Below are 15,642 nucleotides of genomic sequence, written 5' to 3' on the forward strand. Positions count from 1 at the left end.
GCTGACAAGGCCCCCACTTGTTGCTCCACCTTCTTGAACCATTGTATTCCATATGGTGTAGGTCAACCCCACCTTCTAGAATCATTGTCATCCATATCATGTAGGTCAAGCCCACCTTCTTGAACCATTGTAATCCATAGGGTGTAGGCCAACCCAGAGTGCTGTTTCGAAGGGAGTTTTAGGATTGTGACTCAATAACAATGGAAAAATAGCAATATAGTTCCAAGTCAAGAATGGTGTATGGTTTGGAGGGAAACTTGTAGGTGGCGTTGTTACCATGCATATGCTGCCCTTACCCTTCTGGGTAGTAGAGGTCACGGGTTTGGAAGCTGTCATCGAAGGAGCCTTAGGGAGTTACTGCAATGCATCTTAGAGATGGCACACACACTGTTGCCACTGTGCATCAGTGGTGGAGGGAGTGAAAATTTAAGGTGGTGGACAGAGAGTCAGTCAAATAAGATTGTGCCAACCCTCTTGGAGTGTTTTTGGAGCTGCACTCATCCAGGCAAGTGGAAAGTATACCATCACACTCCTGACTTGTGCCACGTGGGCAGGTGGATGGTGGACAGGCTTTGGGGGATCAGGAAATGAGTTACTTGCTGCAAACGTCCCAGCTTCAGAGCTGTTCTTGTGGCCATAGAATTTATATAGTTTCTGGTCAATGGTAAACCCCACAATTCCCTCCCACCCCCAGATGTTGATGTTTAGGAATTCAGCAAAGGTGAATGTCAAGGGGAGATGGTTAGATTCTCTCTTGTTGGAGATGGTCATTGTCTGGCACTTGCGTGTTGTGAATGTTACTTAGATTATCCCATTAAACAGGAACTTCCATAGCACTCCTGGAACTGCTTGTCTTTATCCCACTATGTATATTTTCTATTTGGATCATAGAATCCTACAGTGCAGATGGAGGCCATTCGGCACATCAAGTCTGCACTAACCACAATCCCACCCAGGCCCTAGTTGACTATGTTGAATGAAATGCCTCAGTGCAAATACAAACTGTGCACAGAACCCTAGTATTAAACATGCCAATGAAAGTGAAAAGAGCAAAAGTAATTGAATTGAAAGAATTTGCATACATAGCAGGAAACAGACATTGGGGAAATAACAGCTAAAACAGGTTTGACAGATAAAAGGCGAGCATTTGTTCAACCTGAGCCGTGTTGAGGTTTTGTTTCGCTCATGAAGGTAAATTCTGCAACAATGTTCAGATTCTTAAAACAAATGGAAAAGTCAATGGCAATAAAACGATCAAATCTATGACTAATGGTTGATGTACACAGTGATTGGGGCTGCATGGTGGCACAATGGTTACCACTGCTGCCTCGCGACTCCAAGGACCTGGGTTCAATTCTGGCCTTGGATGACTGTGTGGTATTTGCACATTCTCCCCGTGTCTGCGTGAGTTTCCTCCAGGTGCCCTGGTTTCCTCCCATGCTACATTGCCTCTTAGTGTCCCAAGATGTGTTGGTTAGGTGGATTAGCCATGGGAAATGTGTGGGGTTACAGGGATAGGGCGGGGTAAGATACTGTGTCAGAGATCAATGCAGACCTGATGGGCCAAATGGCCTCTTCTGCACTGTAGGGACTCTATGATTCTATGACTAAGAATTTAATATGCGTGGTGCGGGATCCGATGCCTGCCACCAAAACTGGTGGTCCGACCTCCAGGGGCTCCCAACCCCACAGAGCATAACTAATTTCAGGACTTCCCTGAATGGGGCAGAAATCCCAGCCCAGAGTGACTGGCCAGCAGCTCACCTTGACCGGCAATGCCACCAGGGGTGGTGGCTGCTGCCTGTAATTCATGTGGGCCTTCACCAGGGTTCATCATGAGATCCCTGGCGTGAGATAAGTGATGGAAGGTTGGGGGCCACAGGGAGGGGGTCCACTGGCTAGGTGCTCGGAGAAGAGTACAAGGGGGTGGCTTTCATCAGAGCGACCCCTTTCTAATGTTGGGTCCCTCAGTCAGGCACTGAGTGCTTATGTGAAAGAGGAACCTCCCATACAAGGCCGCTAGCAAAATCAACACGTTCTCTTGGTCTACACATTTCAAACAACCTGCTCGTCACGGGCTGAATGCCATTAGTGGTGGGATTTTCTTTTTCTCTTTCACCTTTCTTCTGGCATAAACCTTGCTGGAGTGTCAGGTTTTCTTGAGCAGCAAGACAGCCTGGACAGTGGGCAGGTCCCCTCCCCGAGTGATGGTGACCCCTTCCCAGCAGCCTGTTGAGCTCCAAGTCATTGCGGGTGGCGGGCGATGATGCGGGTCATCTTGTGCCGGGCCGCGTTGCCAGCCAGCTCGAGGATCTTGGCGTTCAGGTACTCCGGCACAACGGCCAGGTAGACAGGGGCCGATGCGCCCACCTACTCATCATAGCGGCCCTTGCGCAGCAGCCAGTGGATGCGGCCGGCGGAGAACTGGAAAAGCAGCTCTTGGCCTTGGGGCGCCCTTTACCTCCAGTTTCACCGCGACCAACGTCACTTCCCTCCGGAACAAGCTTCTCTGCACAACAGCTGGAGAATGAAGCAATGAATACCCAACGAATAATAGATTATTTTAATAATATTTCAGCTCCTTCCTGATGACTCACGCCAGGCTAACTGGCCTCTTTCCCTCCTTTCTTAATCAGCAATGTCACATTGGTTAAATTCCAAACCCCCAGAGCCATCCCAGAATCTAGAGAATTTTGGAAAGTCATAGCCGGAGAATCTATTATCTTCTTTTGAACCCTAGGATGCAGGCCAGCAGGTCCGAATGATTTGTTGGATTTTAGTCTTTTTTATTTTCTCCAGTACTTTTTTTTTCTCTCCTGATGTTAATTGCATTAATTTTCTCTGCTCTCGGCTACTCTATATTTCTGGTATCCAACTTTTGTCTTCCTAATGTAAAGACAGACCAAAATATTTGTTCAATATCCCTGCTATATCCTCATTCCCCAGAATGATTCCTCCTGCCTCTGTTCCGAAGGACTCAATGTTTACTTTTGCTACTCTCTTCCGTGTTATGAACTTGTAAAAAGTTCTTACAATTTATTTTTATATTCCTGGCTAGTTTGTTCCATTATGCTTTTTTCCCCATTTTTATCAACTTTTTGGTGACCCTTTGCTGGGTTCTAAAGCACACCCATTCTTCAGACTTGCTACTATTCTTTGCCACCTTGTAAGCCTCTTCTCCTAATGTAATATCAGCCGTAACTTTTTTGAGTTGGTGATAAATGGATCCCTCTTGCTGAGTTATTGTTCTCCAATGGGATAGGCTGTGTTTTACATAACCCCACTGGGTGCATTTCCAGCAAGGGGAAGGGGGGTCAGGCAGGTACAAAATGTTGGGCGCCCATCTCACCACCTTGCCACCCATCCATGCCCAAACTCACCCCATAATACAGGGGTTGGGCAGGTGCTGAAATTGGCGACCCGCCTGCCATATTTAAATAGGTACTCAAGAGTCAATTGATCTTGACATCCATTTGCTCTGAGAAGGTGGGTTGCAACTTTAATATGAAGTAAACTGCAAGCCCAATTGTCATTCTGCTAAAGGAATTTAACTACTATTAACCTGGTTTTCCAAGCATCAGCGAACCTGGTAACTCCCTTATGTACTTTTAGACCCTGAGGAGCCCCCAACCCCCACTCTCCATGAGGACTCCAAAACTCACTCCAAACCATTATCATCCACTCCCCAGCCATCCAATGATGCCTCCAACCTTGGCCACAGATGATCCCATCTCTGTCCCTGGCGTGGGCAGCCGTCAGGGACCATATCCTTGACTGACTACAGGCCTAGCCTGTCCAGCAGGCTGGTCTCTGGGTGAGAAATTTGCAGGTCAGCCCTCTTTGTTCAAAAAAAATGTCCGATATCTCTTGGCAGTTGACTGGTGGTGGCATTAGTAGGGGAAGCGATGTTTATATATTTGATGTATGTTTAGGTGGCTCAGCAGCCCTCATTGCCTGCCACCTGGGAAGGGAATGCTCTGGATTCTCTGTAGTCTAGCGGTGAAGCTATGTTTGTTTCCATGAAATCTGAATAGTTGAGTATAACCACAGTCCTTGATGGTCCAGTCAGAATTGTACAGTTGGTTCATGAGTACAGATTGGGAAGTGAGATAAGCGTTTATGTTCTATGGCATTCTAACAGTGGTCAGATTTTTGGGTCCAGGCTTTCGAAGGCAGAAGACATGTATTTTATTTTAAAGAGAAGTGAAGAAATGTTACTGCTTTTTACTTCTCTTAGATTACTGACTATCTACAGGATTTCCCGCCACACTACAATTACCCTCTCACAGTGCTCACTGTGGCTGGGGTATGATTTCACAGGAGTTTAGTATCTCCCCTCATTACATTGATAACTGGAAAGAGTGCAAAGAAGATTTACCAGGATGTTGCCAGGACTAGTGAGCCTGAGCTACAGAGAGAGATTGGCCAGGGTAGGACTTCATTCTCTCTTCACAGATGTTATCTGACTTGCTGGTCTGACTTCCAGCATTTTCTGTTTATATTTAGATTTGCCGCAGCTCCAATATTCGGTTTTTTGATTGCTGTTTAAACATTACTGTTTAAGACAGACTTGTCCAATCAGCGGGCCACAATGCAACCTACAAAGCCCCTCCATGTGGTCCCCGGAGCATTTGGTGAAAATGCCAGTAAAACGGGTCAGTGGATTTGCAGATTTCTGCGGGGAATTGCTGCTCCAATCACAATTTGTTTCTCCCCTGCTTATCAGTGAGCCTGTCAGCAGCAAACATGTGATTGGAGGAGCAGTGAACACTGGCATCTGTGAGTATGTGGAGATAGAGAGGCTGTGGATCAAGCAGGGCCTCTCCTCACCACGTTTTCCCATGGCTCCGCTCGCAATCCTCCAGTTCTCCACACCATCCCCTAGCTCTCTGCACTCCCTCGACAGGCACCCACATTCAGGCGCCACAGGGCCTCGGGCCTTGTCTTCCTCCTGCTCTCATCACACCTAACCTCTACCCAGGTCAGTGAGTGAATGTGTGTGGGAGAGGGGGTGAGGGTGAATGTGTGTGGGAGGGAGAGGGTGTGTGTGTGTGGGAGAGATATGGGTGAGTATATATGTGTCATAAAGAGATGGGTATGCATGTGTGTGATGGATGTGATTGTGTGTGAGAGAGGTGAGTGTGTCTGTGGCGGGGGGGGGGGGGGGGGAGGAGCGAGGGGTGAGTGTGTGCATGAGAGAGAGAGAGAGATGGGTGTGTGCATGGGAATGGGTGAGTGGGATGGGAGGGGGTGGGGATGGGGGAGTGTGTGCCTGGCTCACTCCCAGTCTCGGGGTTTTTAATCACCCTCAGCTCCTAGAAACCAATAGGCAGTCTCACCCCCTCTCACAGTTGGTGAGGGTGAGTAACTGAACACCCTGACTGGGGGTGAGCTGGACACACACGCTCTCATGCTTTTTAATGGTCGTCTTTATTACTCAGTTCTTAAATCATCGATTTATTGTTATGTCATTTTATTTGCTCAGCAAGTTGTTTCTTTTCAAACGCCAGCTTCAGTTTTAAATTCATGTTTAATATTGTGCCAAACTTTATCCTTCCAAAAATTTGCTCATTGCCCACCCACACCACCCACCCCCAGAGCCTCCCAAGAGTCTGAGAAAAATTGAAATGTAGCCCCGGTGGAAAGAGGTTGGATACGCTTGCTTTAAAGAAAACCTCTCTATTTAAAAAAAATTCATAATGAAGGTAACTCTGGGTTTTGTCTTGCAGGGATCGGCTGGTGAATTTAGCAGAGAAGGATATAATGAAGAACATTATCCTTTAGAAGGTAACTACTGCACTTTGTAAGAAGAAGTAGTTCTAGTTTTTTTTCCATGCTTGTATTGCATTGCACACCCAGCTATTTGGTTGGTTGCTGCCTGCTTCAAGTGCTCTGAATGCTGCAGTTAATTCACAAACTTTTCAGAGCTGGTGCAGAGAGTTGCAATTTCTTCTCATGATTTACTTTGCAGGAAAGTTGAAATAGGTAGAAGGATTGATATACCGAGGATGTCTTTGTTAGGGGCAATGGTACGCATTCTGTTTCACAGTGATTAACACTGTAAGGCAGTCCTTTAGGTCACTGCTGGTAAAGGAACTTGGGCTAAACTGAAACTCTGTGCTATCAACTCAGTCCTCATCTCTATCGTCTGCTCCATTATTGAACATGTATTTTCCTACAACATAACCATAATAATGATTATAAACACCAATATCCTGGTTACACGTCTAATTCAATAATGCACAAGGAATAAATTCTATTTCTATATGATACTGTTTTCTTCAATTTAGAAAGCATTAAGTAAGAGACTCTGCAGTAAACACTTTTGTAAGACTATTTTACTTCAATTCCTCAAGAGTATTGTCTTAGTCTGTTAGCTATTAAGTGGTATTGACAGCTGTCTAAATGAATTTGCATTTTGTTAACGATTGAGCGAATGCGATTGGTGTTTATTAAATTTGACATTACAATGTCACTCATTGTTACTAAGCTGATGAAGTTGCGCTGAATGTTCAGTATTACTAAGCATAGGATTTCATTATCGTAATGACTTTGTTTTGATTGATGTATCTCTATGGTTACCTTTACCTTTTATATCATTGAGTCAACATTTCAACAGTAATCTATCTAGAAGTGAAGACTTTAATGTGCTTTTAGCCCCAATATATTCAGCACTCAGATCTTTTACTGTTCGGAGCTGTAGTTTCATTGTGATATTAAAAGGACCTTTGCAAACAGTTTTATTGTGCAGAGAGGAACTGCATGTACTAATGTACTGATGGACACATGTTCATCTGGATGAGCAAAAGCTAACTAACCACTTCTAAATAGTTTGTGCATTCAGTCCCCAAAAAGGCTCACCATTCAAGAAAATCGCTGATATGTGAAAACAAGCAGTTACATTCTTCCTATCTTCATCAATATCAACCTGGTTTCCTTCTACTCTGCAACCAAATTAGACTGCTAATCTTCAATGCTTTCCCATTGAAGCTGGTGCCCTTTCCCTGTCTTCTTTCCCTCTCCATATTGTCGCTGTATCCTATAATTCATTCTTTCACTCCTCACTTTCTCTCGGTTACTGCTGACGATTTCCACCTTCCCCAATCCCAAAGTGACAATCCCAGCTCCTCCCTAATTCACACCCCACCATATTGCAAAGTGCTTCTATTGCTTTCCTACCCCTTCGTTATCATCCATTAAGCCGTTTGTCATTGTTGTTGATTTTATTTTCTCTCCTCCCCCTCACTGCTATCCATTTTGCCCCTATATTCACTGCCATCTGTTCTGCTTCCCCTTTCACTGCCGTGCGCCCTCACCATGTCATATATTCTGTCCTACTGCCACCATGCATTCTGCTCTCCCTACCTCTGGTTCTCATACTTTCTCTCCCCTCCTCTAATACAGCAACCCGTTGCTCTTCATAATCACGTTTCCAGCATTTAATGGCAAGATTGCCATCACTACCTGTTTGAGCCAGGAACTGTCTGTCTCTCTGATTTGTGGTAACCAACTCTGGTATGCTGACCAAGTCGCCAAAACATTGACAGTGGCACATATGAGGAAAAAGACTGGTATCATATTTCATATAAGAGGAAGTGTGTAAACAGATGCAAACTGTCTCTTTGTATGCAACCTACGTTTTCCAATTTAATTTGGAGAGAGTAGAGAAAAGTTGGATGGAAACAGACATAAATAGTTGTAAAACAAAGCACCACCCCGACATTTGTACTTCTGGGAATGGCTGTATGAAGCCTAAGTATCAAAAGTGCTTATTCTTCCTATTTAAGATTTAGTTTTAATAAGTTTCCTCCTTGTTCCTTTACGTGAATGTATTTTCTCTATTTTTGTCACTGACTGAGTCTGTGGCAGGTGCAGACAGTGACGAGAAACCGCTTATTTTCTGGGACCATAGAGAAGTGCTACTCAGCCCCGTGAATCCCCTTCCACCCATTCCCGGGCACTAGTTTTCCCTGAGTGTATGCTCATCTAAAAGCAAGCACCCTCAAAGCAAGTACCTGGGGCAGCACGGTGGTTAGCACCGCTGCCTCACAGCGCCAGGGACCCTGGTTTGATTCCCGGCTTGGGTCACTGTCTGTGCGGAGTCTGCACATTCTCCCCGTGTCTGCGTGGGATTCCTCCAGGTGCTCCGGCTTCCTCCCACAGTCCGAAAGACATGCTGGATAGTTGCATTGGCCATGCTAAATTCTCCCTCAGTGTACCCAGATAGGCGCTCGGAGTGTGGCGACTAGGGGATTTACACAGAAACTTTGTTGCAGTGTTAATGTGTGCCTACTTGTGACACTAATAAATAAACTTAAGCAACAACAAAAATAGATTTTCGGCATAGCCCGCAACCACTGTTGGGCTTGCAAAGTTTAATCTGAAGGTCCTGAAATTGTAACTTAAGTATTGACCAAACAGCTTGCTGAAGTTCATCTGGTGTAGGTAGACTCTGCAGCTGTCACCAGTCATCTCTATTACACTCGGGGTGATACATGGCCAGACAGATGGAGTATTCCACTAGTGGATCTTTCCAGACTCCGCCAAAATGTACGGAATCCATATTATAGACTTTAATGGGTTGAGCGGTTGTATTAGTTGTAGATCTCAAGGGAAGAAAGCTGGCTTTCAGTAAAGGTCAGGATGGTTTTTTTTTAACATGGGGAAAGGCAACTAATTATTGCTGAGATAAACATTTGAATTACATATCCATTGGCTCATCTATCAATGTTTGGAGATTCCTTTTATATTTTCCCAGATTAGAGATAGTCAAAAGGTTTGGATTGTGAGACATCTGCAAAGGCCAAGTTCTGCATACCTGAAGGACTAACTGCCATTAATGATGTTGCTAAGTATAGCCACCCACTATAACACTTCCAATATATCCTAACATAAAATCTGTAACACTAAAAATAATCCAAAACTGTTGACAAACAGTACTTTTAATGATAGCTTTTTGTATTTCTCCCAAAACCTATTATTGGGAAGGTCGATAGCATTATTAGGAACTCTGTGGTCTTCAAGTGAGGAGTGAATACAGCTGAGAAACATTTCAGTGTATATGACAAAAACCCAGGACAAGAGAATAAATATTAAACTGTTCAAGGTTAACACTCATTTCAAAAAGGAATCTGAATAATGAAATGTAATTGCACCTTAGCATGGGTCGAGTTAGCCACGTCATTGCCATATAGCCTAAGGGTTTGCTGTATCTTGGTCTGTTATTAAACTTGGACAATCTATTTAATCCGTGCTAGAATAGAAGTTCTAAATCTGAATAGATTTAATTCAGTGTACAAAGTTGATCAATTGCAAATTCAATACAGGGTGAAATGGATGAATGGCAATGGTGCAAAACAGGTGGATAATGGATTGGCAGCAATGGCTGGAAAGGTGTGGGGGGGGGGGAACGTAATGGGGTGCAGTATAGCACAGGCTGGGGATTTGCTCATCAGCCATTTTACTTCTGCTGTCGATCAGTTTCAACCCCATTCACTCAAACACCAAGGCTACAATTTTGAAAACTTCGAGGCACATTTGTTCTGTTAGAGGAAAGTTGTGAATAGTCATGCTAATTACATCAAATTCACAGTGGTTAGCACTGTTGTCTCACAGTGCCAGGGACCCGGGTTCGATTCCCGGGTCACTGTCTGTGCGGAGTCTGCAAGTTCTTCCTCTGAGTGCTCCCACAGTCTGAAAGATGTGCTGGTTGGGTGCATTGGCCATGCTAAATTCTCCCAACAGTTCACCCAAACAGGTGCCAGACTGTAATGATTAGGGGATTTTCAGAGTAACTTCATTGCAGTGTTAATGTAAGCCGACTTGTGGCACTAATAAATAAGTTTTTAAAAAACTCTTAAAATTGTCTGGCTATTTTAAAACTAGGTGTCAAAATAATGCTAACCGCTACAGCAATTTGAGGTCGGGACAGTTCGAAATTGAACTGCAAGCTACAACAGATACAATTATCATCTACAGAAGGAGGATATTATCGTGAAATGATGAAAATATCACCTATGACTCTATTAACAATTTAGAACACTGCCATGGTCACTAACTCAGGAGAAAACTAGGAACACTACTTGAAGTTTTAATATTTAAGGTTATTTATTAATGTCACAAGTAGGCTTATATTAACACTGCAAAGAAGTTATTGTGAAAATCCCCTAGTCGCCACAATCCGGTGCCTGTTCGGGTACACTGAGGGGGAATTTAGCATGACCAATGCACCTAACCAGCATGTCTTTCAGACTGCGGGAGGAAGCCAGAACACCCGGAGGAAACCCGCCCAGACACGGGGAGACGTGCAGACTCCACACGGGAATCAAACCCGAGTCCCTGGCGCTGTGGGGCAGCAGTGCCGCTGTTCATTTTCCAGGTGAGGGTATTATTAATTTGCTGACAAATTTATATACAAACGATTGTGCCGTAAATAAGTTGACCTCCACTATTCCTTGCACAAGATAAAGTTGATCCACTTCATTTGCCAGAAGTACAATTCTGGAATTATGAAATTGCATATACGAGGATTATTCATTGGAATTCGTGGGGTTTTTTTGTAAAAATGTTTGTAAAGTAAAAATGTTTTATTTGGTAAACAAACCATTTGGGTGAAAATGACTTCTGTGTATTTTATATTTGATGTTTGTCCTGAAGCATGGATTAACCTGAGAAATAATCGACCTCTGAAACTTTGATGAATTTTCTATCTTTGGATCTGTGTGCTATGTCTGGGATGTTGGCAGCGTAATGCAGTCGGAGGAAATGTTTGTAAAGAATCAGCCTGACTTCATTTGATAGTGTATGGGACGGTAACTAATAGGGCAGTAATATTGCATGCCATGTGTTGCTGTGAAAGTTTTTGAGCTTCGCAGTGATGCAGAATATGTGGTTCAACTGCAGCCAAACTGGCATGAGTTTGGTGTTTGACTTCAAGTGTGAGACCATTTCGAGGAGGTAGTTGCATATAACTTTATACATACCAGCTGTGCACAATAGCTAGCAGTATGAAATAAAATGCTTCAAAAATAAAAAAAGTTTAAAATCTCACAATCATCAAAGCTTTTAAAGTCAATAAATAGTGAAAAGAACAGTTGGCTCTTTTGGTAATAAAAAATATCCCAAGTCTGTATATGTGCGTTTCAACTACTCCAGGTGCAGATCAGAGCTTTCTCCTGACTATGGATGAATACACAACTGGCAGTATGGAGTATGACTTTGACCACTGCAAGCCAGCAGCACAAATTGTTTACCAGTCTCGGACAGTACCTGCAGCATAACTGCAAGATAATGCAGAAAATTCCATCCGATTCTCACACTACATCTGATCCACAGTGCGTTTGAGAATCTGTCAAGCTGGTGGAGGAAGATGATAAAAGTTTAGCTGAAAAATAGTCTGGTTGGAATGAGAAGTCTGTGTTCTGATTAAAATCGATGATTTATACAAACTACCCTTTTTCAAATTGAGAATCTATATTAACCATTGACGGCATGGTGGCACAGTGGTTGGCACTGCTACCTCACAGTGCCAAGGACCCTGGTTCAATTCTCGGCTTGGGTCACTGTCTGTGCAGAGTCTGCACGTTCTCCCCATGTCTGCATGGGTTTCCTCTGGGTGATTCGGTTTTCTCCCACAGTCCAAAGGTTAAGTGCATTGGCCATGCTAAATTCTCCCTCAGTGTACCCGATCAGGCGTTGGAGTGTGGCAACTAGGGGATTTTTCACAGTAACTTCATTGCAGTGTTAATGTAAGCCTAATTGTGACACTAATAAATAAACAATTCGTAAATGAAAAGGATGTCGCTACAGATTATTCTCTAGATTATGTTATTAGATAACACATTCTCCAATGAGAACATATCCTGCTGGTTGGTATAATCACACAAATTAGGCAACGTGTCAGTCATAGTCATTGTACTTATATATTTTATGTTAAGGGATATGAATCCCTTAACTTCAGCACTGAAATCTTGTTCACAAGAAACACTCCTCTTATCTCGGGTTTCGAACGTTTAGTGGGAAACTACAACTGCTGCCCTTTTTTGAAATAAAAGAGCATGCTGTAGAATGAATTATGCTAGAATAAAACTTTATCATTAGTTATTTAAAAGCTTAATACCATCCTTTTTATGGTCTTGCATGGCAGAGAGGCCTGAATTAAGGATTTATTTGGCGAGAAATTCGTACGTCAGTGGCTCTTTTGAACTGTAGAATGAACAAAGTAAACATCAAAGGATTGAGCTACGTGAGCAGATGTTGACTCAATGAAACCCCAGCTTAAAGGTTACGACTCCTACCCAGTGTTGGGTTTAATATATATAATGTGGAAAGAAACTGTTTAACTCTTATTGCCTGGTATATCCAGCATCTATATTTGGTGTGGAGTGGGGAAGGTGAAGAGAGAGGGGACTTATTGCAGCTTTTCTTAAGTTGCTCTTAAATAGTTATGCAGATTTTTTTTTCACTTCTGTCCATATCAATCACACACCACCGTGACTGACATTAGTGGTGCTCTATGATCAGCCAATTGTTGGGCTGTTTCTGCAGGGTGGAGCTCACCCAACTTTGCTTTAAAGTGCTCTTTACAGTAGTCTGCATGTGAACTGGTGTCAGCTCCCAGTTTATTAGAGCAGCTTAGTTTAAACTGCAAAACATGTGCTGTCTAATTGGGAGTTCAGTCAAGTTGTGGGGCTGTTCTTAAATTCCTGCCTCAGTCTTTGAAATTATAACAATCTGCTTTGGAGCACAGCATGCTCTGTGGCTGGTGTCATTCCCTTTGTAACAGTTTTGTTTGTTTTTAAATAGAGTAATTTCTTTCTGTACACATGGTCAGAACCTGACCAGAGCTGCAGGCCTCAAGAACTTTATACTATAAACAGCAGGCAATACTTTCATCTGAAGAGGAATTTTAAGTAGCTGGTTGATGGCGTTACTGTGCAGAATTTGATTTTTTTAATATAACATTGACAGTAACATTTTAAACAAGCCCATGTTGCAAATTGAAGATCTTACATTACAGAAAGAATAATACATTTCAGCCAACCATACACTCTAATAACTGAGCAAAACCCTTTTGTTAAAAAGTGAACACATTTCTGAAGGTATTTTAAATCATGATTTTGAATAATTATTATAAGTGTTTGGATTAAGGGTTTGTGGGACTCTGAATTTCACAATGCTATCCCTAATAATCCCCACAAAACACTTACGTTTTGTATGTTTTGCTAAAATCACTGCATTAAACTTTGTGATATTTGACAGTCTACCAACTGCAATTTTCTACTAACCGGAATTTCTGTCGGGTCTGTTTTTTGACTGGGGATGTCGCTCATCCCTCAGGACCTGGTGCTAGCTCTTTTAGTCCCACTCTCTCACAACTGCTAAACATTGTGAAGTTCCTTGGTGGTTGTTATCCGTGGCCTGCCTTCGCTCCTGTCTCAACCTCCCACCATGTTCCCTCAGCACCACTCACTAGATTTGCACACTCCCACACGTTTTGTTAGGCCCCAGTGCCATCACAAGATCAGCCAGGCTCAGTTGCAAAAGCAGAACCCTTGGCATTTTTGACTAAACAATAGTAACAACTCCCCGTGCATGCTGGATGATAGAAATTTTACTGTATTAAGTATCGTCAATATAAATTGTCCATGCAAATCCTCACTTAAAATGCCCCCTCAAACGCAGGAATAGGATTCAAATTCATCATTAACAAGAACCCACTGTAGCTACAAATGAATGGGAATTTTAACTCTTAACGTCTGTACGATTAAAGTAAAATAATTGGGCTTCATTCCAGAGTCAAATTGATCAGGTCTCTTCACATTCTGTACAGGATGCCCAAGGCTTGCTTGTGTGAAGCCAGATAAAGATGGCATCACAGCGAGGCGACTTCTTGCAAGCTGTACCCAGCATATCCTCTAATTCTATCTTTTATTCTCATTCTATACTTCTAAAACTCAATTCCACCTCTTTCATGACCGTAACACTACAATCTGCAACCTCTCCTTCTCTATGAATGGTATGCTTTGTCTGTGTAGCGCACAAGAAGCAATACTTTTCACTGTATGCTAATACATGTGACAGTAGTAAATCAAATCAAAAGTGAGGCACAATCACTGTACCCTTATAAATACAAGTGTGTTTTTAATGTATTCAAAAGTTTTTAAACCCTGATGGTGTTGATTTTTTTTTCTTGTTTAATTTCTTCTTGTATTTAAATTCACAACAGTAATGTGACAAAGCTTTAAGTAACCCAAAAAGGCACGCTGGGAGTAATTTCCTTTTAGCTTTGGAGATGGGTGGGGAAAATCTTCTTTGATCTTCAAAACAAAGTTCATCCTTTCTGGCTAACATAAAAACAGTGTTTAAATTTTAACTTAATGAATTAGTTACTTCATTTAATTCTGTCTGATCTACAGCCAAAATGCAGTTTCTTAGCATGAGAATAGAGCATCAAAGAGTTTCAAGCGAATATGGCCAAATAAAGCGTTTAATTTGGCAGTTGCTACCTAATGGGATAAACAGGATAATACATAGTTGGCAGTACAAACTTACAGAGGGATCCAGCTCTGCAGTGCTTGTTACATATCTTGGATCTTTAAACCAGTTAAGAAGGATCAACATGTGCATGATTTTGCTGCCATTACAAAAATCTAGCCTTTTTTGTTGCTTTTTGAAATTATGTATTTTACTGGAACAGGGGAATCCTGGCCAGTTAATTGATCAACAAAGATACAGCTGGTAAAACTCTGATTAGTACATTTACTCTCATTAAATTTGCTGTAATGTCAGGAAGCCAATGCCATATAAACCAGCATCAGAACCAAGAATAATGAACTAATCAGCTCTCTCTCAGTCAAGTTTTACATTGCACCATAAGGGGTTAGTTCTAATTGTATGCTAATATGCTAATCTGGTACTGTGTACATCATCCTAGGAAGTGATGGTAACATCACATTGTTTGCTCTCGCTCGCTCTTCCTCGTGTAACCTTATGTGAAATGTGGCCTAATAAAGTTCCTGTTTTATATACTTCTCTGCAGGGTCAGTAAATATTTTGTATTAGTCTGACTCTAACAATACCAAGAATATAATGGGGAGGCAATGGTATTATCGCTGGATTATTAGGGTGGCACGGTGGCACAGTGGTTAGCACTGCTGCCTCACAGCATCAGGGACCCAGGTTCAAGTCCGGCCTCGGGTCACTGTCTCTGTGGAGTTTGCACATTCTCCCTGTATTTGCATGGGTTTCCTCTGGGTGCTCCAGTTTCCTCCCATATTCCAAAAATATGCAGGATAGGTGGATTGGCCATACTAAATTAACCCTAGTGTCAGGGGGACTAGCAGGGTAGGGTTACGGGAATAGGATGTGAGTGGGATTGTGGTCGGTGCAGACACGATGGGCCGAATGGCCTCCTTCTGCGCTGTAGGGATTCTATGATAATATACGTTAGTCCTTCTACTAGGCTAGTTGAATTGAGTTGAACTGGTAGCAATGTCCTTACACTTTTACACTTGTAGGTAATAAAAACTCCCAGATTTAGCTTCATTCTGAATAAAGTGTTTCACAGAACTTGTAGCTACTGGTTTAGTGATATGCATGAAGAGTTTTTGACATGCCCAGTAAGTTTATATTGTAACTGGA

At 42.6% G+C, this 15,642-nt stretch overlaps 1 protein-coding gene across 2 annotated transcripts in view; it reads left to right on the top strand.

Annotated features, from left to right (window-relative positions):
• nkd1 (NKD inhibitor of WNT signaling pathway 1) overlaps positions 1-15,642 on the top strand; it is a 106,846-nt gene that overhangs the window by 52,853 nt on the left and 38,351 nt on the right. For both annotated transcript variants that reach the window (XM_078210869.1, XM_078210870.1), the window contains exon 4: positions 5,730-5,787. In XM_078210869.1, coding sequence (XP_078066995.1) covers positions 5,730-5,787 — 58 coding nt within the window. The remainder of the gene's footprint in view (positions 1-5,729; positions 5,788-15,642) is intronic.

Source organism: Mustelus asterias, chromosome 4 (genome assembly GCF_964213995.1).
Source record: "Mustelus asterias chromosome 4, sMusAst1.hap1.1, whole genome shotgun sequence".
Lineage (NCBI taxonomy): Eukaryota > Metazoa > Chordata > Chondrichthyes > Carcharhiniformes > Triakidae > Mustelus > Mustelus asterias.